The sequence below is a fragment of the Arthroderma uncinatum genome (assembly GCF_011692745.1).
Source record: "Arthroderma uncinatum strain CBS 119779 chromosome Unknown scaffold4, whole genome shotgun sequence".
Taxonomy (NCBI): Eukaryota; Fungi; Ascomycota; class Eurotiomycetes; order Onygenales; family Arthrodermataceae; genus Arthroderma; species Arthroderma uncinatum.
Genome location: NW_022983866.1, coordinates 492,518 through 520,416, shown reverse-complemented (window position 1 = coordinate 520,416; position 27,899 = coordinate 492,518). Strand labels below are relative to the sequence as shown.

Genomic DNA, 27,899 nt, shown 5'->3' with positions numbered 1-27,899 from the left:
TGCCTGCACATAAGACATCCAACCTATATCTTACCGAGTTGGATGTGAAGCAGTTGGTCCCCGAACGCGTCATCGAAGATATATATGTAAAATGGAAATTAGCAGTAAGATTGCATATATCTAACTGATCGTAAAATAGTCATTGATGAACGGTCATTCTATTTTTTCGTACTTTCGTCCTTCCCACGTACCCAATCCGCAAACTCCGCCCGTTTAGCCTATAAGTAAAGAAATCAGTCAGCAGGGAACCAGAAAGAGATAAACCAGGACGTGGTTCAAAAGATCATCCAAAGATCAGACGAACCCTGATATCAAGAAATCCAACCCGCTCTTCCAGCCCCCTAAATGGGTTCTCAGAACCGCCTTGCTTCTCGATTTCGCCCGCCCAAGAACTCCAGCTAATCGGCTGTAGCTTCTCGGATCCCAGAACCAACCCCACCGTCACCATTATTACCGACACGAGGGTTTCGAGAGCGATGTCTGCGGGTAGAGAAAGGACGCTGCCGTATAACGTAGAGTGTTCATGTGTGGAATAACCGCTATACACACCCAGAGAAGAAACATAGGTAAGCTATTCTGTATCAGGAGAGCAGGAATGGAAGCTTGGTATTGGTATATGGGGATGTGGTTCAATGCACTCACGCATGGGCTAGCAGAAGCAAGCCAATGCCTACTACCAGGCGAGATGTCATGGACATTGTTTGCGACCGGCGTTATCTTCTGCACTGGCGTGTCAGGTTTCTGGGTGGAATCAGTATTGATATTGCGAGTGAGCTTCTGTTGCGGTTGGTCAAGCTTGAAGGGCGAAGGAAGAGCTAACTGATGTTTGGCTGGTTTGCTCTGGCACTTTTGATGCCAAGTGTAGAGGGATAGCTTTGCTTCTTCTCGACTTTGGTTGAAGTTGCTGCCCAACGGTGTCGAAGCTGTTTACCTTACTCCGTACATATATCCTCTTGCCGGATCCAGCAGATCATGTATCCGGCAGTTATTCTATCTGTCGTTATATTTGTATCATGAATGCCACGTCACGTGGCTGACTATAGGAGGGGCGTTGGGCAGGTCTATACAGAATCTACGGCACGTACAAGATAATCAGAGAATAAACATTAAACTGGTCGAGTCATTTGAATTTTCATTAACGTCAATAAACATAAGCAGCCGTGTCTAGCATTTTGTGTTTTGTTTACCGTGTGCTTTCGACAAAGGGAATATTCGGCATTGTGAAGCCAAAGTTCATAATCCTAGCATGCTTTTCATCATCTTCGTTTCGTAATATGTAAAAGGCGACGTCTGGTCGACGATACTTTTTTTTGGTTTTGTTTAATTTAAAGTTTTTGCATGGCAGCCTGTGGAGATGTTTGTTAGAGTCGGTTGGTCTACGCGTTTCTTTCTACGAGCCGGGGGAAATGGCAAAACTTACGACATCGGTGGACTGGACGTAGTCCTGCAATTCTTCGATCTCCTCTTGCAAGTCGGTGACCGAGATCTTCTCGTCCTCGATGACAAGGTTGATCTGGAGCTTCTTGATACCGAAGCCAACGGCAACGAGCTGAGAGCCGGCCCACACGAGACCATCGTGCTCGATCTTTCGTACTCCGGCCTCAAGTTCAGCCATGTTGGTCTCATCATCTAAGCGTACAAGTTAGTATTAACGATTTCGGCGCGTCAACAAGTGGTACGACATACCCCATGGCTTAACGTCAAGAGTGACAATAGACTTAGCAGCTGGCTTAGGCTTGTTGGCCTTCTTGGCCTTGTAAGCAGCAAGGTTACGCTCTCGCTCAGCAACGACCTCTGGGTCCTCGTCGTCACTGCCGAAGAGATCCTCATCGTCGTCGTCCTCATCAGCAGCTGCGGCAGCAGGTGCGCTCTTTGGGTTTATTGGGAGCTCGCTGCTATCTGGGCCATAAGCAGTATATTCCTTGGAGGCATCTCCAGGAAGGGTGGAGAACTCCTGTTCAAAAGAGCCAGCATGTCTATACCAACGGGCAACGTGTGGGTATTTGGCGGCGTCTGGTTCGCTCTTAAAGGCCTTGAAAGTGACAACATCAGCCTGGGATGGCTCGTATCTGTTTACAATGTTAGCATTGGTTCGCTGTCGCATGTAACCAAGTAGTTAAAAGGGAGCGAGTCATGTAAACACAACGCAGCAAGAGCAAGGGTTCTTTTTTTTTTTTTCAGAAATGCCACAAGGACAATTGTTTTCTAGTCATTCGGCGGGGTCTTAAGCCGCCTCATAAACACGGACCAATTTGTTTTCATCATAAAAAAAGGGGAGAGGAGACAGGGAGTCTGTTGTTTCGTGGTGGGATGAGATGCATGGTTGGCTGCGCAGAGAGAGAGAACTTACCCCTCAACATAGGTTCTTCGCGAGAAGAAGGAGTCGGCGACTGTGGGAAAAATGATTAGCCTCCAAAGGTAGAGTTGGATGGCGAGAGGCACTCACTGGCTAGGCCAGAGTCAGAAGAGAAGTCGGTGAAACCCATTGTGCAGGAATTGAACGAGAACGATGAGCGAGCTTGGGAGGGAGAGGGGAAGTTGAAGGCGAAGATGCAGAGTTTTTGTTCGCGAAGAATTTTCGAGGTGGCCCGTGGTCATGTGACTGCCTAAGTGTTACCTGTGACAACCAACTAGAGCTTTCGAGAACCAGCAGCTCGAACAGGGATCGCAGATATATATACATCCATGGATACGGCCTGGCAGTGGACATGCTGATCAAGTGAGATACCGACATGGCTTATCGACTTGCGCTCCGTGGCGGCCGCCAGCTGCTTCGATCGCAGCCTGCCAGAGCTGTGACGATAGCTCGACCGGGCCTGTATAGCATAGTATCAAAGCAGTGTCTACCTGCACTCACGACCATACGGCACTACGCAAATGGCAGACCTCATCCTCCCGGCGGAACGCATCGAATGAACCTGGGCGGAGAGCCAGAGAAGCCAGCGTTGGAACAGTTTGGAGTCGACCTCACGGCGAGAGCAAGGGATGGGAAGCTCGATCCGGTCATTGGCAGAGACGCTGAAATCCACCGCACCATCCAGATATTGTCGAGGAGAACGAAGAACAACCCGGTGCTGATCGGAGCAGCCGGAACAGGGAAAACCGCAATCCTCGAAGGGCTGGCCCAGCGGATTGTCAGAGGCGATGTCCCGGAGAGCGTCAAGAACAAGCGTGTCGTTGCTCTGGACCTGGGACAGCTGATTGCCGGCGCCAAGTTCCGTGGTGATTTCGAGGAACGGTTGAAGCGTGTTTTGAAAGAGGTGGAGGATGCTCAGGGTGGTGTCATTCTGTTCGTGGACGAACTGCATACGCTCTTGGGCCTTGGAAAGGCAGAAGGAAGCATAGACGCTAGCAACCTCATCAAACCAGCCCTCTCCCGAGGCGACCTGCAATGCTGCGGTGCTACTACGCTCAACGAATACAGACAGATTGAAAAGGACGTTGCTCTGGCACGAAGGTTTCAGCCTATCCTGGTGGAAGAACCCACAGTACCTGACACCATCTCGATCCTCAGAGGTATCAAGGACAAATACGAAGTCCACCACGGAGTCCGAATCACCGACGGTGCACTTGTTGCGGCAGCCACGTACAGCAATAGGTACATTACGGACCGTTTCCTTCCCGACAAGGCAATTGATCTGGTGGACGAGGCGGCTTCAGCATTACGACTACAACAGGAATCAAAACCAGATGCGATCCAAGAGCTCGACAGGCAGATCATGACCATCCAAATCGAACTTGAGTCTCTCCGAAAGGAAAAGGACATTGCTAGCGTGGAGCGGCGCGAAAAACTAGAAGACCTGCTAAAGTCAAAACAAGAGGAAGTTGGGAAACTGACTGAAGCCTGGGATAAGGAGAAGGCGGAGCTTGAAGCTATCAAACAAGCTAAAGAGGACCTGGAACGTGCCAGGGGCGAGCTCGAACAGGCCCAGCTTGAAGGGAACTTTGCTAAGGCCGGTGAACTGAGGTACTCCACGATCCCGAGCCTAGAACAGAAGCTCCCGCAGGAAAACGACCCTACAGCCACAGTCGCAGAGGGACGGACTCTTCTCCATGACTCCGTCACTGCGGATGACATCGCCGGTGTCGTTTCCCGTACCACAGGCATCCCCGTCAGCAAACTCATGTCTGGCGAGGTAGAAAAATTAATCCACATGGAGGATACACTCAGAAAATCGGTGCGCGGCCAGGATGAAGCACTTTCGGCGGTAGCAAACGCTGTGCGAATGCAAAGAGCCGGCCTCAGCGGTGAGAACCGCCCCCTGGCATCCTTTATGTTCCTCGGCCCGACAGGTGTTGGTAAGACGGAACTATGCAAAAAGATGGCAGAGTTCCTGTTTTCAACCGAATCCGCCGTTGTTCGGTTCGATATGAGCGAATTCCAAGAGAAGCATACCGTCAGCCGCCTTATCGGATCTCCAGCCGGCTACGTTGGTTATGATGATGCCGGCCAACTTACTGAGGCTGTGCGCAGAAAACCCTATGCCGTTCTTCTGTTCGATGAGTTTGAAAAGGCCCATCGTGACATCTCTGCCCTTTTGCTTCAGGTTCTGGACGAAGGCTTCCTCACTGATGCTCAAGGACATAAAATTGACTTCCGGAATACCCTTATTGTCCTTACATCCAATCTCGGCGCTGAGGTCCTTGTTGCAGCAGATGCTTCTCAAGGTGAAGAGATTTCCCCAGAGATGAAATCGGAGGTGATGGGGATTGTCCAATCGTCATACCCACCTGAGTTCCTGAACAGGATCGATGAATTCATCGTATTCAAGAGGCTTTCCCGTTCTGCTTTGCGGGATATTGTCGATATCCGAATCAGAGAGCTCCAGGCCAGGTTAGATGATCGACGAATAACCTTCAGTGTTAGCGATGAGATCAAAGACTGGCTTTGTGAAAAGGGGTATGACCCTAAATATGGCGCCAGGCCTTTGAACAGGCTCATCGCTAAGCAAATCGGTAACCACCTTGCTGATAAAATCATCCGGGGACAGGTTGTCTCAGGCCAAACAGCCACCGCCATCTTTAACGCAGACAAAACAGGATTGGATATCTCAACCGAAAAGTCGACGTGATTTTTGTATTATGTATGATTACGATATTGGTTTGTATTATATAGCATTATACCTCGCATCTCTTCTTTTTATATTATGTATAAATGGACGAAACCCCTCTCTGTATAGCATCCCCTTCAATATTTATACCAATGATAATTAATTTAATGATACCAACTCCTTCATCCCAATCGGGTAATGCCCGATTTGGCTTAAGGCCTACCCCTCTTCTCTTGGTTCTGACAACGACATCATCAATACTTCAGCTGTTAACAACTACCCAAGAATCCAACTACAGCCTGGACTATGGCGCGGTCGTTCACGGGCAGACAGAGAAGGCCTCCTATCTCCAAGGGTCGCGGCAGGGGATTCTATGGCCGAAGATCTCGAGGCAACGCGTCCCGTGGCCAGAGCAGCAATATCTCATCAAGGCCGACTTATTCCAGAGCGACTTCGGTCATTACTAGCCAAAGCGCTCAGAATGAGAGAGTGTCCAGTAACGCGATTCCGGAGAGCGAAAATAATACCCGGGAGGAGCGGTTGGAGGATGACGATGATGATCTTTGTAAGGTCGTCATGGCCGTAGATATCAAAGATCGGGGAACCATCGGTTGCAGTTACTACTCCGCCCAGGAAGAGAAACTATACGTCATGGAAGATATAACTTACGGTGAACTCGATATGATTGATATCTGTATGTGGAAACTGGACATACACTGCCTTGACAGTCTGCTAATAGGATGATGAATAGTAAAGCTGGAGGTTGAGCCAACGGTACTGTTGCTATCAATGAGAGCTGATCAAGGCCTGGAAGACCCTACAACTGCAGGAAATGCAAATCGTACAGCTTCAGACATAGGTGAGACCTGCATCTTCCGGGTATAGTGCGCGTTTATCTGATCCATCATCTATCAGATTCTCAATTCCAATTACCCTACCATCTAGACGTGCGTCCGACACAGGAATTTGGATTTGAAAATGCAAAGACAAAACTCTCTTCGTTGAAAATTAATTCAAAAGCAGACGAGATGGTCAAGTTTCTTATTCCAGGAAATAGCTTCTCTTATGATGGTGATGTTACTGGAGATACCGTCGATTTCACCGAAGAGCAAGGCGATCTGTTACATATTGGCGGGCTCGTTGACATGGAGAACCGCATCTCCGTCGGGTGTGCAGGAGCCATTATGACATACTTACAAAGAAAACGGGCGTCTATATCTTTGCAGAGTGACACCGTGGCTACTGGGACGCTTGCTATCAATGCCGTTGGGATGCTAAGCCTACAAAAGACGATGCTAGTATACCCTTTAGCACTATCTTACGACATACCCATTTATTCTAACACCTCTGGTTCTAGGTTCATTAACAAGGACACTCTAGCATCGCTTCAAATAATACAGTCGGAGTCCCATCCAAACGCATTCAACCAGGGCCCCGGCAAAACCTCATCCAGCTCAAAGGAGGGCCTATCTATCTATGGCCTCTTTCATCATTTTGCGAGGACACCTCAAGGGAAGCGCTTATTGAAGCAGTACTTTCTCCGTCCAAGCATTGACGCCAATGTCATATCCCAGAGACATGACTTCATCAGCGCATTCTTACGGCCAGAAAACGATCCTCCACTGGGGAAGATAATCAAGAGTCTGAAGAACATCAAGAATTTAAGGCCAGTGATGGTCCATTTGCGAAAAGGTATTAGCACTGGAAGTGCGAAATTCAGGGGATTCAAGGGTGTGGTGTGGTCAACTCTCCTCGATGTATGTCCGCCCCATTGAATGAGAAAATTGCATTAATAACATGACTTGTAGTTCGCATTTCATGCCATCGATGTGAATCAATCATTAAAAGAGGTTACTGGGGCACAAACATTGGACATCTACATCAAAGTGAGAGAAAGGATAAATTAATTTCGCCGGGATACATTTTTACCGTTTTTATAGGCCCTAATTAAGCTCGATTTAGTTCAACTACACCAAGTCGGTAGTGCAATTCACGAGATTGTAAGTAGTACCTCAGGATTGAAATTATATCACACTATCTAACAACCTTCAGGTTGATCTTCCACTCTCAATCGAGGAACACCGAACAGTTGTGCGGCCAGGAGTTGACAGAGAACTTGACAAATTGAAGGAAACGTATAGTGGAATGGACAATTTACTCAACCAAGTGGCTGTCAATATTGCTGCATCCCTCCCTGAAGGAATAAACAAGGAGATAAACGTTGTCTACTTTCCTCAGCTTGGATTCAACATCGCCATCCCATTCGATGAAAGGGGTATACCAGTATATGGCAGCAAAGATGAGAACTGGACTCAGGTATTTAACACAGAAAACAGAGCTTATTTCAAAGATTCTAGAATGCGTGAGATGGACGAAAAACTCGGCGATATATACGGCCTTATATGCGGTATGTTGCTTCCCAGGTTGTTGGGCTTATCCACGCCTATGACTTACAACTTCGGCAGAGAAAGAAATAGAAATTGTGTACAAACTTGCGCAGGACATCCTAACATATGAGAAGATGCTCGTTAGTGCCTCTGATATATGTGGGGAAATTGATAGGTATGCCACGAAGACTATCACTACATAAGGTATGGAGTATTTTCTAATATCCAGTGTAGTCTTCTGGCTTTTGTCCAGGGTGCCAGTTTGAAAAAACTTGTACGGCCACGCATGACTGATGATAATACCATTGCCATTAAAGGGGGCCGGTAAGTTTAGATAATCCCTCCAGAAGATTGAAACAGAGTAGCTAATTACTTACAGACATATCCTCCACGAAACTACAGTGTCGTCCTTTGTACCGAATGATACGTTTATTGTCGGGGGTAATGGTTCTAGGGCAGCTGGCGACAACGCGTCCAATACAGAACAGCCCAATCCTATCGACGAGGCCACTCAGGGCCCAAGCATGCTTTTGTTGACTGGTCCCAATTTCTCTGGAAAAAGCGTTTACCTCAGCCAGGTAGGTGAATCTTCATGTAGTTGAAGAGTATAGCTTCCAACTTACGGTACCTATAGGTTGCTATTATCGTTTATATGGCTCACATCGGAAGGTTGCTACTGACTAACAGCCTATAGTATAAACCAGTGCTAACCATTCTTCCAGCTTTGTTCCAGCAGAGAGCGCCACAATTGGTTATACGGATAGGATACTGACCCGAGTCTCAACAAGGGAAACCGTCTCAAAGGTAAGGTGTGACGGTGTACCATGCCTTTAAAGCTATTTGATATTTACATTGACACGCGCAGATACAAAGTACGTTCGCAAACGATCTACAGCAGGTAGCATTTGCTCTAAATCAGGCCACGAATAGGAGTTTGATAATTATCGATGAGTTTGGAAAAGGGACCGAATCAGCTGGTATTCCCCCTTTATGACTCCCTCTCAGCCAATTTCTCATTTGAAATATAGATGGCGCGGGGCTTGCTTGCGGACTGTTCGAGTATGCCTTGAGTATGGGTAACCAGCGTCCAAAGGTGATAGCAGCTACTCATTTTCACGAAATATTCGAGAATGGGTTCCTTCAACCAAGACCAGAGCTAGAATTTGGCCACATGGAAGTTCAAGTAGACACTTCTGCCCGAAGTGTTGAAGATCAAGTCACATATCTATACAAGTTAGATTCTACTACATTCCCTTGAAAAACTATTGACTGATCATCGCATTAGTTTCCGACTGGGGAGAAGCAGTTCAAGCTTCGGGACAAAGTATACATGTCCTGCGTAATAACATTTGAGCGGTTACTAATGTTATTATTATAGCTGCGCAGCAATGGCAGGAATCGACCCAGAAATTATTTCTCGGGCCCAAGAGATTGAAGCGTTAGCGCATCGAAAAGAAGATCTAGTAACCAGTTGTGCAAGGATGACTACAAAGGAAATGGATGAACTTGAAGAAGCGGTACAAGCCCAGTTTTCGTCCATCTATGATATAATCTATATTCTTTTAAAATGCATGCTAGCCTCAAGCTGGAGCTTAGCAGAACTAACGAGAAACTAATACTTTAGGAGCATCTGGCACGAAGGTTCCTTGAGGCAGATTTTTCTCATAGAATTTTACAAAGGAGTGGAGAACAAAGTGCATCAGGTCCTGTTGTATCGCTATTAGAAAGAATAATAGGGGCCACGGGAGACAAAATACTCGACCAGGAAGGCTCTACAACAGGAATGGAGGAAGATACGGAGCATCGCCAAACCCTCGATTTAAATTCACCATCGCTACTATCACCTTAAATGATAATGAAGTCCATTCGAGAAATGTATGTCTTGTCGAAATTTGATATTGTCATTAGTCGTTTACCTATTTAATATAACGAATGACAAGACCATTTATAATTTTACACTCTTCACCAGGTTCTTCTTGATACCGGTCAGCTCTCCGCCATATCCACCACGGCCCTCGCCGCCCTTATAAACCTGTTTCATACTTCCGAGCTTCTTCTTCTTGGCCTCGAACTTCTTCCTCTTCTTCACCCTAGGATTTCGTACATCCTTATTCCTCTTCGGCGCTAGCCCCTTATTTTTCTCAATGGCATAGGTGATGGCACGTTTGCCGTCAGGTCCAATCTGCTCCTGGATTTCAACATGACCGCCTTCCTTAGCGGCAATAGCTTGCGCTTCCGAAAGTGCCTTTTTGTTTGCTTTCTTCTCCTTGTTGCGTGATGAAATCATATCGTAATAATCATCACTGTTGGAGTCGTTCTGATCACCTCGGACTTCTCCGGCAATCCTGTGGTCTTCTTCATCACTATCACCACCAAGACGCTCGTTCTCGTTCGCTTCCCTTCTTCCTCTCCTCTCTGCTTCCTCATTAAGGCGGGCCTGGCGGTCCTTGTTTCGTTCTTTATACGGGAGATCCGTATCACCACCAGCGTGTCTGCCTGCAGCATCGCGTTTGTTTGCCTTTTGTGCAAGTTGTGAGGTATAGAAGCGTAACGATTTCTTTTTCTTTGCCTTTTCAGCGGCTTCATGGGCAGTGAGTTTTGTTTCGTCTCCAAAGTCCGAGTCCGAGTCCTCGTCTTGAAGTCGTGAGTCTCGTTGCGATGTGGCCTTCGCTGAGCCTCCCTGCTCAAGGAGTCTGGAGAGCTCTTGGAGGCCGAGTTCAGTCTTGCTAAGTCTTGCAGCCCGCTGTGATTCGGCGATCGCATGTACATCTTCCGCCAACTTCTGCGCCCTAGATTTTTTGGATATCTTGATGACCTTGGATACCTTGGAAGATTTTTCTTTGATAAGTTTTTTCGTTAGAACGGGGACAACAACTTCATCTTCCTCTAAGTCACTAGACTCCGATAGTTCGGGTTCTATCTCCTGTAGATCCTTAACCCTTTCCCATTGCTTCCGGCAGGCAACCAGTGCTTCCATAATAGGGTGTTCCCTCAGTTCTGCTGGTGGTAAAGCCAAACAGTTTCCAGCCCCGTCGCGGGCAGGTGAAGTCAGGAGCACGAAATACATGCTAATGACCCCGAGATAGGCAGATAAGGCACGGAATTGAAGCACTGAGAGTGGCGTGACGTCGCTAGAGCTTCCTTCACGAGACTTCTGGACCTCATTAACCACTGAAGACAATTCTTGATACTGTGGCTGGAGGTCTGCGTAATCCTTCGATAGAGGTCCGAACTCGGGATACCGTTTGGATAAGATTTCTATCCTCTCGCCCGCGCTCATGTCATCTGGTATTTGCAATTCCGGCAAAACCTCTGTAATAACCTTGCCATGCTTATTGGCATCTTTGGACACTTCTACATCCCCTTTAGTACTGTCAAGCCATTCCGACTCATCGAATCCAAAATCAGCATCCGTCATGGCCTGCAGTTTCTTTTGCTGAATCTTCTTGGCTTCCTCCTCTTCTTCCAGTGCGTCCCCCTCGGTCTCAATCGTATCAGCATTGTAGTAGTCCGATTTTGAGGCGCCCCATCCAGTAATTCCTTCCTCTTCGTCCTCCTCCACATCTTTGCGCTCATCAAGGAAATCCGGGCTTAGTTCTTCGCGGCGTCGTAATTTGGGAGTCTTCTTGTTCGGACGTGTGGCTGTGTCTTCCTCCTCGACCTCCTCCTCTTCATCCCCATAATCGTAATCATCTTCATCTTCGGACGCGGATTGATAGGCGTGAACTTCTTCGTCTGAAGCCTGCAAAAATTGTTCTGAAGATTCGAGGTTAGCACCCCGATTGGGTATTGTATTATGCATCCAAAAAAGCGTACTTACCGTCTTCTTCTAGTTTGCGCCTTCGCTTCACCTCGGGGCGCTCTTCAAGCAAGATGCGATCCCGTCCAGTCTCGAATTCATCTTCGGAGTTCTCAAATCTCGCATCTGCCGCAAACTTGGAATTTTCGTTTTGTGCTGGATTTTTACTCCTATGAGCCAACGCGGCCCCACTGGCCTTTCTTTTCTTAGCCATGATGTGCTGTGAGAAACGGAGATGGGTGTCGGAGGGAAGTATTCCAACGTCTATCCCAGTTCAATGTCTATATCAAAATGCGAGCTTCGAGATAAAAAAAAATACAAAATTACCAAAAATATGGTGGATCTGTCGAAGTCTAACCGTATTAGGAAAAGTGTGATATGTTTGGTATCAATTACGGTTTATCGATAAGAATTTGGTGGGAAACCGTGTACTGAACGTGTATTTTATTACCAGTCAATATTTTAATGAAGATTTTATCAGATCTATAGACACGACTCAACTGGATATATTTTCTAATAGTATTTTCAATTTGGCACGGTTGGTCATATCATATAGCATCAATGGTGCATGCAATGAGACTAGTTGGTGCTCGTGTTATCGCTTGTTGATAGCTCGAAGAAGGAATTATAGACTCTCATAGTTTCTTTCCTCCACTACATTCCAGCCCCTTTGCTCTCTGCCATCCCTGACAGCTACCTACCGCCGTTTAGACAGGAGGTCAGATAGGACCAAAGACCTTCTCTAAAGTTATAATCTCTTCCTAATTCATTCCCTTGGTAAAAGAGTCGCCTGGATGGAAGGAGTAGCATATCTGGGCCTTCAACCAATTGTCGCAGCCTTGCTCTTTGCAGTCTTTATATACCTAGCAGCAACCATGTTTGGATTTGGCGGCAAAAATCAGTTCCAGGTGGAGGGACAGGTAAGGAGTACCGACCTGACAAGTTTCAACCTGACATATAATTAATAGTTTGGCAGACGGTTCTTATCACTGGAGGCTCAGAGGGGATGGGCCGGAGCATTGCCATTGAGTTGTCTCAAAAGGGAGCAAATATTGTTATTGTATCTCGTACCGTATCCAAGCTTGAGGCAGCGTTGGCAGATATCAAAGTATGTATCTATACTAAAAGGAAATATGGCCAATTTGCTCATGTTTGATACAGGCGGCTGCTTTATTTCCAGAAAAGCAAAAGTTTCACTACATCAGCGCAGATCTAAGAGATCATGAGGGGACTGAACGCGCCCTTGAAGAGGTTTCTAAATGGAACGGGGGTCAGCCTCCTGATATCGTCTGGTGCTGTGCGGGAATGTCTCTCCCCGGCTTCTTTGTTACTACGCCGCCCGAGACTCTGAAATCCCAAATGGATACCATTTACTGGACTGCCGCGTTTACCGCCCATTCCACCCTGAACAGATGGCTCTCTCCGGTTGAACCTAGCTCAAGGAGCGCGAAGACTTCCCCTCGCCACATTATTTTCACATCATCAGCCGCTGTGTTCGTTCCGCTTGCTGGATACGGGCCCTATAGTCCTGCAAAGGCAGCCATGAGAGCCTTGGCGGATACCCTCGTTCAGGAAATTGAAGTCTACAATGGATCGAGGAAGAACTTGCAACAACCTGCCCCGGTTGCTGACGTGAAGATACACATCGTGTACCCCATGGGGATCCTTTCGCCAGGGTTTGCCCACGAACAAACCATAAAGCCAGACTTGACGAAATTGCTTGAAGAGGCTGATAAGCCCCAGACTCCGGAGGAGGTTGCTGAAATTTCGATCAAGGGCCTTGAGAGGGGTGAATATATGATTACGACCATGTTTATAGCCACGATGATGAAGGCGGCTACGATGGGAGCTAGTCCTCGAAACAATATCATCATCGACACCCTTACCAGTATGGTGAGTGCCATTGCGTTCCTGTTTGTTATACCAGACTTAACTGGCAAGGCCTGGAACTGGGGTCGTACTCATGGTGTCCCCCGTGGTAATTGAGAAATCTTGCCGAGATGGGTTTAAGTGGTTGTTTCTTCTACCTTTGGATACTGTCCATACATCATGTTCCCTATAAAGGTGTATCTAAATAATGCCGAACATACCTAGAGCGCACTGGCGTTTAATATTATTACTAGGTATTCTGTCTAGATACTCCAAGTATTATCCTATGGAAGGAATGAGAATCAATCATCTACTTAAGTCGGGTTACAGTTACCACATGCATTTTATGCACTTCATATAGACGTGGCCATATGGCGGTTGCGAGTTTCGCTGTTTCCTCGTAAACCGTAGGCAGAGACCTCAACGTCAACATCAACAACGTCTCCTCAACATCTTCCACATCTTCCACAACTTTCACTGCCTTGAAGCGACCAACCGATAGATCATTGTACGCATTTAAGTCTTGTGCAACGAGTGTCTGCTTCTCGTCCTTTTCCTCACCATGAATCTACTCCTCCTTTCATGGTACACGCTGCTCTACTTGGTATCTCGTTGTGACGCTTTCAATTCCTATGAGCCAAATCAACAAGTAGTTGGCAACAAATATCTCCTCAATTCTAGTCCAAAAGACGTATGTTGGGAGAGTCTCACTTGTTCTCTCGCCAATATTGAATCAATGGGAATGGTAGATCGATTGGAGTTCATGAAATATATGTCTGCTACCAAGTTCGGTGTGCTGTCTGCCGGCGACCAGTTTCACGCAGTGGAGGGAGTCATGGACTTCTTTACCAGAAAAGATCTGGCTGGACGTGGAACCTGGCTTTCCTTTATCAATGCAGCCGTGGTCGAATCCGTGCAACAAGGAGCAGCCATTTCGCTTGGTCTATCGAACGCTACCTATTCGAATCCCCCATCTAACAAATGGGCCCAATTCTTCAATCAACGCAAAAATGGAAGACTGACTGATCGACCGGTAAGAATAGCTAGGAATGAGAATTGCTCTACCCTGCTAATTGCTATCTTGACACAAGTTGAGCGTTGCTGACTGGGATGGTATATAAACAGTTACATGACCTTGCTTGGGCAACAGCGGAACAGACAGCAGTCGGGTATGGGGTGAATATGGCAAAGTCGTTCCCTGGTTTGCGGCCACCCACAAAGAAGGAATCGACATGGTTGCGCATCACAGAACTATATCGAGGTTTGATGATACACCGACGTACAATTCTATGGGTATTAAGAATGTGCGTGTTTCAAAGTTTCAAGCATTCATATAAGTAGGTGATAAAGCTAACGATTCGCCTTTTCATCAGGACCTCGTCGTTAACAAACCCAGCCATACCATTGCTGGCGGAGGCAATCATAGACTGGATGACCGATGTCACAGACGCAGAAGCTAGCAGCTTCGTGGCAGATATGGCCTGGAGATTCGCCTCAATTGAGTTCTATAACGACGAGAGGGACGCTGTGGTTCACCTCGACGCCGTCGTGAACATTCTAGAGCATTTCTGGGCAGCATTTCATGCTAAGGCCCAACCAGCTGTCACCAGCAAAATTGCAAACCCTGAGTCGGTGTTAAAAGCAGCCGTCAAATTGTGGCTCTCACCAACCTGGCGACATTTTGACTGACAACGCGGCTACAACGTGGCCCACAATACTCCATATGGTTGCATGACTTCATAAGGGGCTATTCGCTAACGGATATCGAATATATTTAAGCAGTGGTGGGACGGAATAGCATTTTTACGAGCTCTTTTTTGTTACCAGAATGACGTAACTTGTTGATCCTTGTTGATTTATGAAAACACACAATGCGGTTTAGCAGGAGGATGTCACTTAAATAGTGAACAGAGAACCTATATATATATGCGTATAACCATTGACCCAGACCCGGAGACAAGCTATAGAGAGATAGACGGCCAACATCTAGCTTCCCTATCGCAACAACAGCGATGGGCGCATTCCTCTCGATACCAGTGCTCTCATTTCTGCTAATACCGTCCATGTCCTCCTACGGAACCAGCCTTAACCTCATATTCTTCTATCTCACCTGGACGACCCTTGTCCTATCCCACGCGCCATTGAAAGTCGAGCTGGTCGGAACAGCAGCGGTCCGATTGATATTTTACTTCATACCTTCCGTCCTATTTTTCCTCTTCGATATTTTGATCCCCTCCGCATCGGTCGTGTTGAAAGTATACGGAAAAGATGGGCTACCGCAGCGGAAGAAAAAGCACTACGGCAGCTCGGAGCTCAAGGTTGCAGCCTGGTCGATTCTCAACTTGCTTTTAAGCATAGTGACGCAAGGGTTTATTGAATTTTGCTTGACGCAAGGGCTGGGAGTGAAGAGCGCGCTGAAGGTGACGACGAAGCTCCCTCTGCCATGGGATATTGTGAAGGGAATAGGACGGGCATTGATACTTCGAGAGGTAGCTTGTATACCTTTTATATTCGTGACTTGAGGAACTGACGGTGTATCTAGGTGCTGCAATATATAATTCACCGCAACGCTCTCCATTCATGGACGCCCTTTCAGCGCCAGCATAACGAATGGTACCATTCATTACACACCCCATATCCCTTGACGGCCCATTATGACCATCCGGTCGCATACCTACTTTGGCGTTTTGTTCCTACTTTTCTACCAGTAGCAGCTTTCCGGAGCCACCTCCTCACCTATATGTTATATCTCAGCGTAGTCTCGCTGGAAGAGACATTTGCGTATTCAGGCTATAAACCAATGCCGACGAGCTTCTTCATCGGCGGTATAGCAAGACGGGTGGACCTACACATGTCACACGGAGGACATGGCAACTACGCGCCTTGGGGGGTTATGGATTGGATGCTTGGAACATCAATTGGGGATGCGATGGGCGACGAGGCGTCAGAAGAGTCTGATGGCCATGGAAATAATGGTCTCGCTGAGAGGCTGGTAGAGAAACGGCCTAGGAGGAGCCATAATGGGAGAAGTCGCCGGACGAGGGCGAATGTATAGTAGTGGCGTATACTTATGATTTGGACGAATTCCTACATGTTATCGATATCTGGGAGAAAATCAAAAACCAAAGTGCCATCAGTCATTGCGATTTTTATTGTAGTGACATGTGTATGCGCGGCTTGAAAAAAAAGAAGTAGTAGAATATACTTGACAAAGGGGTGGGTAAGGGAGGGTTATTCGGGGAGGAAAGATGGTTGCGCTCATGTCAGAAGTAAAGAAGAGGTTGTTTGTTTGGACGTAGTTTTTATATTGCAGGGTTTTTGGAATGTTGCAATAAGCCCTTTATTTCTTTGAAATGGTTTGAGTATTTCGGGGGAAACAAGTCATATCTGTGTGACGGAGAGCATAGTTAAACGCAAAACATACACACATCAATGAGGGCGTTGTGTTGCATATTCCCTCCCTTGCAACATACAGGAATCTCCGCTTGTAAAAAAGAAGAGAATAGAAGACATTATTTTAACGGCCATGAAACCCTCCATCTACCACTTCATCTCATGGGGTCTGTCACCCTTCCGTAGGCTGAAGCTGGAGGCGAGATAGCTGTCGAGGAACTCCTCCTTCTTGATGGTGGACAAAAGGGCTTGGTCGACGGCCTTTTGGTCGGTAGCGCGTTCGCTTGTGATCTTCTTCTTCTGTTATAACAAAACAATAATAATTAGCCTTCCCTTCCTGTGATCCTCAACCGCTGTCGTCTGCTGCACGTACCTCGACCTTCTCTCCCTGCTTGAAGAAAGCATCCTCGCCCTTCTTCTCGGTGCTCTTGCCAGCGGTGAAGTATCCGGGTTGGGAGACCTTCTCCAAAGTCTTCTCGTCGAGGCCAGTCAACTTAACCGATGCGCTAGTGGCGATAACGTATCTGGCATTGACTCTTCTGAGAGGAACGCCGTTGAGTTTGTAAGGGCCGGTAACGAGGAGGACACCCTGGGGGAGGTGCTTGAGGAGGACGACACGCTTGCCACGGAAACGACCAGCGAGGAGGATGAGGATGGTGCCTGGCTGGAGGCTGGCTCGTGGCTTGGCCGGGTTGATGGACTTGCGAACCTGTATCAAGCACGCACGTTAATATATGTCAATTATATCACTTTCGTGTGCTCCAGTCGTTTCGCGATTTCTCAAATCCAGGATATCAAATGTTGGGGTATCACTGCGGGACGACCGCACGCAACGACTCTCCCCGCCGATATTCGAGCATCTGCGAAACGACTGCAGCCACCGCAGAGGGTGTATACTGACTTTCTTCTGTTGGGGCTCGTCGTCAGTAGGATACCACTTCTGAGCCTTCTGGCTCGGGACGGTCCTCTCGCCCTTTCCGAACTTCTTCGTCTGGCCCGGCGCCGACATGTTGGCTCTATGTGACGAAGACTTGGGAAAAGAGAATTGGAAGCTGCGGGATTCCCGGTGGTCGGTGGTTGTTGGTGTTGGGATGCTGGCCGGAAGTTCGAAGTTCGAAGTTCGTCTTTCGCTGTGGTGATATTTTGTGGGATGCGATGCCCTATTTCTTAGCCGAAGCGCGCTAGTGCGAATCTAGACACTTCGGACTTTATTTACCCCGGCTTAGTCATCTAGCTTCATCTAGACAACAGACATAGACATAACAAGAGAAGACAAGAGAAGACATAACAAAAGACAGGAGAAAAGAAGAGAAAAGAAGAAAGGAGAAGAGAGAGAGAGATGTCGATATCACCGATCATCACCTTCAAGGGTGGCATCTGCGATCTGGATGTACGTATCTCGCCCTGGGTTGGAGAAAACTGCTAACGGGACAGACGACGGTTACGCCCAACGCTGTAAAACCACAGCCAACGCCCGGCTACATCTATCTCTACTCCGAAGATGACCTCGTCCACTTCTGCTGGCGGCCACGGTCTGCTCCCATAGACGAGCCGGAGCTGGACCTTGTCATGGTGCCCTCTGACGGGACCTTCACGCCATACAAACCCACCAGCGCCCAGACACCATCTAACGCCGAACGACCCACGAACGGCAGGATATACGTGCTAAAGTTTGCCTCCAGCTCACAGAGGCACCTCTTCTGGCTCCAGTCTCGAAGTCAGCACGAGCAGGGCAACCCCGCGTGGTTCAGCGCGCGAGACTTGAAGCTGGGACAGATCGTGAACACGCTGTTGCAGGGCGAAGATATCGATGTGCAAGACGCCATTGACAGCCTTCCCAGGGATGAAGGTGGCAATGACGGCGGTGACGATGATGAGACGATGGAAGATGTAGAGGGAACAGACCATAACCCCGAGAGACAACGACATGGCGGGAGTGGAGGGGCGGGGCCCGGTGCTACCGGTGGTGATATACGAGAAGAAGGCCAGGAGTCGAGAGAGGGAGGAGCAGACGGCGGAAGAGCGTAGGTACTACTCTCAACACAGCACATCATCTTCCTTTCTCTCTCTCTCTCTAGAGCTTAGCGCAACCGCGTATAGTTTTGATGTTATGCCAGCTATGTTATCGTGTTATTGCCAACCATATAAACGAGCGTCTCCGCGTGCCTGAATCACATACACATATTGCCTTCAACTTAATAGCCTATACTAACTGGTGAACTCATAGTGCTGCGGGTTCGGATCCATCCTCAGTCATACAAAACCTCCTTCACTCCCTCCAGGACAGCACCCCGCAAGAAACGTCAGAATCACCATACACCACTCTCGCAGATCTACTATCGACCCCATCTACTATACCTTTCCTTGAATCGGCCGATGAGAGCACCCTCGACCGTCTACTTACCTCCCTCCCTGAGTCTCTACAGCTACTATCACAACAAAACGGTGGAGCACCGGTTGAACATATCGGCGTGGACCAGAAGCGGGAGGCTCTTCGACGGGTTCTTCGCTCTCCACAGTTCGCACAGAGCCTGGGTAGTCTGACGATGGCTATCAGAGACGGAGGACTCCCCAGCATCAGCGATGCCCTGAAGGTCCCTGTTCAGAATGGAGGCTTTATGCGCCGTGGTGGTGTCCCGTTAGGAGGAGGAGAAGCTGTCAAGGCATTTGTCGAGGGTGTAAAACAGCAGGTAGAGGATAGCCAAAAGGCCGACAACATGGAGACGGATTAATTTGTTTGTTACGCCCCCAAAGACCTGAAGATCATATGCCTTTATCCCTGGACGAGCTGTAAGCTTGGCTCCAAACAGCATCCCCTGATATGAACCACTGTGTCATCGAGGAGATGCTCTGATTAGCTGGCCTCGATGCCGCTAGTTATTATTAGAAACGATTACCTGTTGCTTTAAGGACAGGCAAAATAAACGATTTTCCAAGCCACATCATCGTATCTCTCGACCTCGTCACCGCGATACCGGTGTGTAAGTCTAGCTTTTGGTGTGTAATATATCCTCTTGTAACGCAGATACAACTTCTGGTAACACGCAACTCCGTAACGTCGTCACTCCTCAGCCACGATCTCGCCAGCTGCGCAAAAGAATTTAGATTCTGGGGAAAGGCAAAGCTCCTCGAGCCGCTGTTCTCCCCGTCGCTGAGCTGGAAGATATTCAGGCAGACACGATACCGTTTCCCTCCTCCTCGCACTCCTTCACTTCTGCATGTGCGTTGAGCGTTTCAAGTCCTTGCAAAACTGTTGTTCAATACCGGTTGGAACGCGTGGTGTCGCCCGCCCAGAACGCCCTTCGTCGGACAAATCGCGATATACGTATTCGTCAGGGACAGGTAGCTGCGATGCCTACAATTCCATGAGAATCGCCAGCAACAAATGGCTCCGTCCGAGAACCCCGGCTACGATGCGAATAACCCGCCCGGCAGCCATTCGATACCCCTCCAAGACCTCTCGAGGCCCCCGGACACGGTGATTGCAGATGGCGCCGGGCGCCGGGCGAGAAGGGCCACTATTGAAGATGACGTTCCTGGGAGACAGAGATCGGTGAGGGGGATCCGTTCTATGGGTAGAACCCTCTCGAGACGATATGAGCGGATAGCGGAAGACTCGCCAACCGGGGGGGATAGGAGAGGAGAATTTGATGACTTTGAGTCTGTCAATTTGTCGCAAGATACTAGGCGAACGTCCTTCGATCATGCATCCTTCCACCAGAGTACTGTTGGGTTGAGCTTCGGGCCCCAGCCATCCAGACGTTCAGACTCTTCGACACCGTACGAGAGCCAGCCGAGACCAAGTGACGACAACAACAACTATTTCGGTGCCTCTGAGGATTCAACAGTCCAAGATACAGCAGCCGATCATAGCGGCTACCTATCAGCATCGTATGATAGAGAGAATGATGCCCTGCCGCTCGCGGATCCACGTTACCTACAACCAATTAGCGGTGCAACCGCTCCAGAAGCTACAGGACAGGTAAATCGAAACTCCGATGGAGGTCGTAGCGTTCGTTTTGCAGGGAGCGTTACGGGCAGCGGGTCTCATCTGGGAGACGATTTGGAAGATGGCCTGCGAACGGGTCGAAGCAGTGTACGGAATTCCCACAGATCTGCCACAGGACGACTGTCAGCTTCACCTTCTCCTTCGTCGGCCCTATCGAGAGCAAGCTCCATGATGCGCATGGTATCTCAGCGTGTTGTCAACCTGAGTAATGAACCGGAGGTTATCGAGAGTGTTATGCGACAGAAATCAGTTCTTAAACATGCCCGCATGGATGCACCACCTTCGTTACCTGCCATGATGGAATATGCACACGACGTTGCATCCTCAGATACCTTAAACGAGACAGGACCCGAAAAACAGCCTTCGAGAGTGAGACGGAAACATATGCATCCGACCTTGAGTCCGTTAAGGGGTAAATCGTTGGGCATATTCTCACCTGACAACCGAATTAGAAAATGGCTGTGTGAAGTACTCGTCCATCCCGTCACAGAACCCATAATCCTTCTCCTTATCGTTGTTCAGACGATCCTCCTAGCCATCGAATCTTCTGTCCACTCAGGCCGAAGACAAGGCTGGAGCTCTCCGGGTGTTGATATCTCCTTTCTAGTTATCTTCATAATATATACCCTGGAATTGATTGCTAGGACCATAGTCTCAGGGTTCATAATCAACCCTGAGGAATATAGCACTCTGGACCGGTCAGCTGGACTGCGAAACGCTGTGATGACGAAAACAAGAGAACTCTTCTCCCTGCAAAGGCAGCCATCTACAAAGAAGCCTGCAGACCTACAGCAAATGTCCATTATCAGATCCTTTACAACAATGCAGCAACAAGCGGATGAAATTGGAGATAGCCGACAACAACAGCGCATTCGACTTGCTCGCCGTGCTTTCCTTCGACATTCCTTCAATAGGCTAGACTTTCTCGCAGTCGTATCATACTGGATTGCGTTTTCGTTGTCTGTCCTATCCATCGACTCCACCCACCATATCTTCATTTTCAAAATGCTGAGCAGCCTTCGCATTCTCCGCCTCCTTGCATTGACAAGTGGCACAACTGTAAGAAAACTATAGCCCAACACTGATCTTTTTTTAAAAAAAAATACTATTGCTAACCCATACATAGGTTATTCTTCGAAGTTTAAAGAAAGCAGCACCCCTTCTAGTAAACGTCGCCGTTTTTATAGGCTTTTTCTGGCTCCTTTTTGCCATCATCGGAGTCCAGAGCTTTAAATCTAGTCTCCGAAGAACCTGTGTCTGGATAGACCCAATGGGTATAAGCAATTACACCTTAAACCAAGCCCCAGACTCAGTCCAATTTTGTGGAGGGCACCTGGTCAATAAAACAGGCGTAGCCCATCCTTGGATACACGCAGATGGGACAAACGGGACAACGAACCCTAAAGGCCACTTATGCCCTCAAGGCTCTCTCTGTATTGAGGGTACCAATCCATACGCAGGCACCGTCAGCTTCGACGATGTACTCCACTCGCTCGAGCTTGTTTTCGTTTTGATGAGTTCGAACACATTTTCTGATCTGTTATACTATACTACCGACAGCGACTATCTTGCCGCTTCCCTCTTTTTCATCGCCGGCTTCATTTTCCTCAGTTTATGGCTTGTCAACTTGTTAGTTGCTGTCATAACATCATCCTTTCAAGTTATTCGAGAGGAAAGTAAGCGAAGCGCGTTTACCACAGACAGGATCGATGATATTGGACCGGAGGACACGTCGTTTCGTCGAGTCAGCAAATTAAAACGATTATTCAACAGGACAAATTACCTATGGATTGGTATCATAACGATTGGCCTAATTGTCCAATGCCTGAGAAGCTCGTCTATGAGCCAGAGTCGAAAGGAGCTCATCGACAACACGGAATCCACCGTCACTGCGGTCCTTTTTATTGAAATCTGTTTCCGTATCGGAGTGGATTGGAGAAACTTTTTCAAATCCAAACAGAACTGGGTCGATCTTATCCTTGCCGTGACCACAATGGTCATGCAAATCCCTCCCATCCGGGCTTCTGGGGATGTCTACGCAGGATTGTCCATTTTCCAAGTACTTAGGGTATATCGGATCGTACTTGCGTTTTCGTTGACAAGAACCCTTATCATGACTGTCTTTAGCAACATCGTTGGACTCCTTAACCTCATTATCTTCGTGTTCTTGATCACCTTTCTAACCTCCATTTTCGCCGTTCAATTGTTTCGCGACCAAATACCCTTCAAGACCCCGGCTGGTGAAACTACTCGGACAACTTTTTATAATATATATAACTCGTTCTTGGGGATGTATCAGGTCCTCTCCAGCGAAAATTGGACTACTATTCTATATTCGGCAACAAGCGCAAATAATTCCCGGGGCACTGCCTGGATTTCGGCAGCCTTTTTTGTCATGTGGTTTGTGCTTGCTAACTTCGTTGTCCTAAATATGTTTATTGCTGTCATCCAAGAGAGTTTTGATATTTCCGAGGACGAGAAACGACTCTACCAGGTTAGAGCATTCTTGCAGCAAAAGCAATTGAGCGAATCATCCCATGGGAACCTCGCGTTATCCAGCATTTTCAAACTTGGTCGTGACCGTGAAAGATATAGAGACCCACTTGATCATGGCCCTGCGGCACTTGAGATGCTACTAAAAGAGGCGGTTGTCCAGGACTTTTTAGATGAAACTTCACCGCTAAGGCCTATGGAAAGCCAGCCACCAGAGAACCCTCCAGAGCAACAGACAACCCAGCCAGGATTTTTTGCGAGGCTTTACTCCAAATTAACACAGCGCGTCTTGAACAGGGAGCTGAACCCCTTTTACTCAAAGCTTAAATTCTCAAGGGATCATGATGAGCTGGATCCCGCAGCCATGGCGAAAGAGGTTCTTTCTGCCGCTGAGCAAAGGAAGCGTGCCCAACGACAATATCTCCAAAGATATCCCAGATACAATGTTTCCCTTTACCTCTTCACACCCTCTAACCCCATCCGCCATTTTTGCCAACGTATGGTAGGACCAGGCCGCGGGAAGTCACGTATCGAAGGAGTGGACCCCTATAAGCCCGTGTGGTATCTCTTTTCTGCATTTATTTACGCAGCCATCGTTACAATGGTCCTGATTGCTTGTATCTGCACACCCTTGTACCAGCGGACCTACTTCGAGACCCATGAGCCTGGCATCCACAATTGGTTTGTATGGACAGATCTATGGTTTGCGATACTTTTCAGCGTCGAGGCTGTTATCAAGGTCATCGCAGACGGCTTCTTTTGGACCCCGAATGCCTACTTCCGTGGATCATGGGGATTTATCGATGGCATCGTGCTCATTACCCTCTGGGTAAATGTTGTGGCCGCTTTATACAAGACAGGTGATGTTTCCAGAGTTGTGGGCGCGTTCAGGGCACTCAGAGCTTTAAGGCTCTTAAACGTCAGTGATAGCGCAAGAGAAACCTTCCACGCAGTCATAGTAATGGGAGGATGGAAAGTCATATCGGTATGCGATACATCCTGCATAATTGCAAGCAGAGTACTAACATTGATATATAGGCCGCCTTTGTCTCGATGAGTTTCCTTATTCCATTTGCCATTTACGGTCTGAATATCTTCAATGGCCAAATGAAGAGATGTAATGACGGTGATTTCGGATACGATGATCTCTCTCACTGCGTTGGCGAATATAAAAGCTCCCCGTTCCAATGGGAGGTGCTTGCGCCTCGAGCAGTACATAACCCTTTTTACAGCTTCGATAACTTTGGAAGTTCTCTCTTCATTCTCTTCCAAATTGTGTCCCAGGAAGGGTGGACTGATGTCTTATGGAGTGCCATGAGTATTACCGGAATTGGCAAGCAACCTCGACCCTTCTCGTCACAAGCAAATGCCCTTTTTTTCGTGGTATTCAACCTTCTTGGAGCCGTCTTTGTCCTTACGCTGTTTGTTTCAGTTTTTATGCGAAACTATACGGAACAAACAGGTGTGGCCTTCTTAACGGCTGAACAACGATCATGGCTAGAATTGCGAAAGCTCCTGAAACAAATATCTCCTTCTAAGCGATCTCTCAATAAGGACAACAATAAACTCAAGGCTTATTGCTACCGAATCGCGGTCAAGAAGCATGGCAAGTGGGCAAGATTTATCACTGCATTACTGCTAATCCATCTCATTCTCCTGGTTCTGGAATTCTATCCAGAGGTTTCATGGTGGGAGAGGACACGAGACGCACTGTTCCTCTTCCTAACTCTCTTTTACATCGCGAATGTTATTATCCGTCTGGTTGGCCTAACCTGGGCTCGATTCCGACGCAGCTCATGGGATTTATACTCGGTTGTATCAGTGTCGGGAACCTTTATCACGACTCTCCTCGCTCTAATCAACGATAAAAACACGGTTTTTGCACAGCTTCACAAGCTCTTCCTGGTTTCTATCGCGTTGCTTATAATACCCCGGAACAATCAACTCGACCAGCTCTTTAAAACTGCCGCAGCAAGTTTAACGTCAATCGGCAATCTATTAGCCACATGGTTTATTCTTTTCCTTGTTTACGCCATCGCATTAAACCAGATTTTCGGCTTGACTAAATTTGGGGGCACCCAGACGGGGAATATCAATTTCAGAAGTGTTCCGAAGGCGCTCATCCTCCTATTCCGTATGAGCTGTGGTGAGGGTTGGAACCAGGTTATGGAGGACTTCGCAACTATGGAGCCTCCTTACTGTACAATGGGAGGAGACTTCTATAAAAGCGATTGTGGCAGTGCTGCATGGGCACGAACCTTGCTTATTTCGTGGAACATTCTCAGCATGTATATTTTTGTCTCACTTTTCGTCTCGCTGATATTCGAGAGTTTTTCCTATGTTTATCAGCGAAGCAGTGGTCTCTACGCGATTAGCAGAGATGAAATCCGCCGTTTCAAGCAGGCTTGGTCAACGTTTGACCCCGATGGCACGGGATTCATCTCTAAGGAGGTATTCCCGAGGCTTTTAGGAGTAAGTTCATCGCTTGGCGATCTGCTCTCATCGTCACCATACTAAAGCTTACTTCCTTAGGAACTATCTGGCGTGTTTGAGATGCGGATCTACGAGGGTGATTTCACCGTTGGCCGTATTTTGGAAGACTGTCGCGTCAACGTTCGGGAATCCGAGATATCGCATTCTCGGTCTGTCGGTGAACTGGACCTGAAAAAGCTTATGCTTCGCCTCTCTAATCTGCCAATTGCCGAGACTCGTAAAAGGCGCGCGCGTCTTAATGCATTTTATGAGGAGGTTCTCGTCTCTTCTGACCCTGAACGAGGAATATCTTTCACCTCATGCCTTATGATACTTGCTCATTATAATGTCATTACTGATAGCAAGAGCTTGAGGTAAGCATATACATGCTCGGTTTCAAGTTTCCCCGCCATGTTCGAGCTAGCAGCTAACATTCGATATTAGGTTGGAGGAGTTCCTTCGACGACGTGCTCGCTTACAGAGGGTCGAGGAAGCTGTTCGTCGTAACGTCGTGGTCGGCTTTTTCAATACATTATACTGGTCCCGGCGTTTCCGACAACGTATCCAGTCTCGCCATGACTCGCGCCTGGTCTCTGTACCACAATTCTCCGTCCCCGAAATATATGTTGAGGATGAGGACGGGCCTCTAGACGAGGACCAGCCAGAACGAACATCAGATGACCGGTCGACTAGGACTTCAGGCTCCCAAGACGGGTCTTCAAGTACACGCCCTCGCGTTGTCTTGCCTAGGATCGAAACGAACATGTATGGAGATGATGCACACCGACTTCCATCGCCTACACACTCTGATTGGGGAAATTTCAACCCATCTCTCTCCCCGCATCTGAGTGAAGGTCCTACAACCGTTCCGTATGATACTATCATCCCCCACGAAAATACAGGCCGGGAACATGGCCATCAGCGTGGCGACAGCTCTGTCAGCGTACAGAATGTTTTGGATTCGTTCGATCATTCCGTGTGGGGCGAGAGTATCAGACGAAGCTTTACCCGCCGCCGATCCCATAGCTCCGCAGGTAACGAGTAGCTGCATACTCAGCCTGTCAGTCACTTTCTCTTCTCCAACCCTTTTTATCACCTATTGCTTTTCGACGTGAATATATCGACCCCTTTGTGTGTATAATATGCACCGGACATTGCAGACGCGACACGACAGACATGATTCCAGCTCGTAGGGGAACTAGCAAAAAAAAAAAGCAAAAGTATTACGCTTCCCGTTCTTATCTTCACTATCCGAAGCAACCGCGCATCTATGAGCCGCCCCTCTAAACAGCGAAGGGGATCGTGACCGGGAGTTTTTGCTATGGATGAGAGATGCTTTAGTTTTGTTCCCTTTTTATTATTTTCTTGTATATGTGCTGATTATGCCAACTTGTTTCATTTCTTTCTTTTTTTTTTCCCGCCCTTCCTTGCTATTTTTCCCCTGGATTGTTGTTGACATTGATCGAGACGGTCTATTACATCACGAGGACCGAGTTGTGACTAGACATTTGGGGTCATTGCACATATTGCACATATTTCCCCGTTGCAGTTCTCAAATACCTGTTCGTCTATTCAGCCTAGCGTCATCCAGCCTATTATGAGCGACCTCGACTTCATTAGAGATTGTTTATGTATATAGTTACCCTTCCACAACTCTCATAATCTTAATGATAATTAGAACTCCCGAACCGCACAAAAGCACATGCAAGGGCGGACAGACGAGTCCGCTAGCAATATAACTCCCTGGCTAGGAGGGTGATCAAGCGAAGATCATGGCAACGGATATTTTCCAAAATGTTCCATGGTCATCTTGAACCGCGTTTCTATACCGATAGATCCTTCAGCAACCCTGGCAGCTGGCTAGAAGACCCAGCCAGATTTCGAACACACACACTCCCCCCCGATACGATTCTCGGGGAAAGTGGCTGACGAGCGCGATATCGACCTATATCAGAAAAAAGGGGGTGGTTTAAGGTCTCGGGCTGATATAGACATCCCAGGCCAAAAGTCGTACCGCCGCGACCAATGGACGGGCACATAAATCCAGGCACCGCCCAATCGCAGATTGATCCGTCGAAAATCCCACATAAAAATCATAAAAATGAAGTGAAACTCCCGTTCCGCGCCAGCTGGCAGGGTTCCTTGTGTAAGGCGAAGACCTGCTTCCCTGCATCGCCAGCGAAGATGTCTTACCTGGCAGACTTGGAGCGCAGGTGAGAGCTCAGAAAGGAGGCCCGACGAGACTGCTGAGCCCCAGAGAAGACGCCGGCAAGTCGATGATACGCTGAAGCCAGAGAAACCCCCTTGGACAGCTCCGTAATTGTGGGTGGTTTTACGGCGTTAGAGGACACGTTAAGATGCTAAAGCTGGAGGGATGCGATGCGCTCCACACGGTATCATGATCACCGCACCCCGGCCTGCGCCCT

At 48.0% G+C, this 27,899-nt stretch overlaps 10 protein-coding genes across 10 annotated transcripts; 7 read left to right on the top strand and 3 right to left on the bottom strand.

Annotated features, from left to right (window-relative positions):
* Window positions 1-1,325: 1,325 nt before the first annotated feature.
* Window positions 1,326-2,486, bottom strand: GIQ15_05522 (elongation factor 1-beta; the record flags this gene model as incomplete). Its single annotated transcript, XM_033552939.1, has 5 exons — window positions 1,326-1,346; window positions 1,421-1,629; window positions 1,687-2,069; window positions 2,351-2,390; window positions 2,447-2,486. The coding sequence occupies 5 exons, from the start codon at window positions 2,484-2,486 to the stop codon at window positions 1,326-1,328; spliced, it is 693 nt and encodes a 230-aa protein (XP_033404083.1).
* Window positions 2,487-2,912: 426 nt separating this feature from the next.
* On the top strand, window positions 2,913-5,072 carry GIQ15_05521 (heat shock protein 78; the record flags this gene model as incomplete). The annotated part of the gene is made up of 1 exon (XM_033552938.1): window positions 2,913-5,072. One exon carries the CDS (start codon window positions 2,913-2,915, stop codon window positions 5,070-5,072), a length of 2,160 nt encoding a protein of 719 aa, XP_033404082.1.
* Window positions 5,073-5,357: 285 nt separating this feature from the next.
* Window positions 5,358-8,210, top strand: GIQ15_05520 (mismatch repair protein 5; the record flags this gene model as incomplete). Its single annotated transcript, XM_033552937.1, has 11 exons — window positions 5,358-5,745; window positions 5,803-5,910; window positions 5,997-6,219; window positions 6,409-6,808; window positions 6,860-6,937; window positions 6,992-7,051; window positions 7,104-7,458; window positions 7,517-7,613; window positions 7,673-7,762; window positions 7,818-8,016; window positions 8,133-8,210. The coding sequence occupies 11 exons, from the start codon at window positions 5,358-5,360 to the stop codon at window positions 8,208-8,210; spliced, it is 2,076 nt and encodes a 691-aa protein (XP_033404081.1).
* A 1,173-nt stretch (window positions 8,211-9,383) lies between these two features.
* GIQ15_05519 (Sas10/Utp3 family protein) lies at window positions 9,384-11,451 on the bottom strand (the record flags this gene model as incomplete). Its single annotated transcript, XM_033552936.1, has 2 exons — window positions 9,384-11,194; window positions 11,259-11,451. 2 exons carry the CDS (start codon window positions 11,449-11,451, stop codon window positions 9,384-9,386), a joined length of 2,004 nt encoding a protein of 667 aa, XP_033404080.1.
* A 661-nt stretch (window positions 11,452-12,112) lies between these two features.
* On the top strand, window positions 12,113-13,223 carry GIQ15_05518 (3-ketodihydrosphingosine reductase tsc10; the record flags this gene model as incomplete). Its single annotated transcript, XM_033552935.1, has 3 exons — window positions 12,113-12,157; window positions 12,214-12,345; window positions 12,399-13,223. The coding sequence occupies 3 exons, from the start codon at window positions 12,113-12,115 to the stop codon at window positions 13,221-13,223; spliced, it is 1,002 nt and encodes a 333-aa protein (XP_033404079.1).
* Window positions 13,224-13,842: 619 nt separating this feature from the next.
* Window positions 13,843-14,795, top strand: GIQ15_05517 (uncharacterized protein; the record flags this gene model as incomplete). The annotated part of the gene is made up of 4 exons (XM_033552934.1): window positions 13,843-14,139; window positions 14,198-14,219; window positions 14,265-14,410; window positions 14,457-14,795. The coding sequence occupies 4 exons, from the start codon at window positions 13,843-13,845 to the stop codon at window positions 14,793-14,795; spliced, it is 804 nt and encodes a 267-aa protein (XP_033404078.1).
* Window positions 14,796-15,118: 323 nt separating this feature from the next.
* GIQ15_05516 (sterol desaturase) lies at window positions 15,119-16,161 on the top strand (the record flags this gene model as incomplete). Its single annotated transcript, XM_033552933.1, has 2 exons — window positions 15,119-15,595; window positions 15,649-16,161. The coding sequence occupies 2 exons, from the start codon at window positions 15,119-15,121 to the stop codon at window positions 16,159-16,161; spliced, it is 990 nt and encodes a 329-aa protein (XP_033404077.1).
* Window positions 16,162-16,646: 485 nt separating this feature from the next.
* On the bottom strand, window positions 16,647-17,508 carry GIQ15_05515 (60S ribosomal protein L6; the record flags this gene model as incomplete). The annotated part of the gene is made up of 3 exons (XM_033552932.1): window positions 16,647-16,799; window positions 16,873-17,208; window positions 17,401-17,508. The coding sequence occupies 3 exons, from the start codon at window positions 17,506-17,508 to the stop codon at window positions 16,647-16,649; spliced, it is 597 nt and encodes a 198-aa protein (XP_033404076.1).
* Window positions 17,509-17,838: 330 nt separating this feature from the next.
* GIQ15_05514 (uncharacterized protein) lies at window positions 17,839-19,231 on the top strand (the record flags this gene model as incomplete). Its single annotated transcript, XM_033552931.1, has 3 exons — window positions 17,839-17,889; window positions 17,934-18,523; window positions 18,727-19,231. 3 exons carry the CDS (start codon window positions 17,839-17,841, stop codon window positions 19,229-19,231), a joined length of 1,146 nt encoding a protein of 381 aa, XP_033404075.1.
* A 653-nt stretch (window positions 19,232-19,884) lies between these two features.
* GIQ15_05513 (calcium-channel protein) lies at window positions 19,885-26,518 on the top strand (the record flags this gene model as incomplete). Its single annotated transcript, XM_033552930.1, has 5 exons — window positions 19,885-21,567; window positions 21,635-23,986; window positions 24,040-25,473; window positions 25,534-25,847; window positions 25,918-26,518. The coding sequence occupies 5 exons, from the start codon at window positions 19,885-19,887 to the stop codon at window positions 26,516-26,518; spliced, it is 6,384 nt and encodes a 2,127-aa protein (XP_033404074.1).
* Window positions 26,519-27,899: the final 1,381 nt, after the last annotated feature.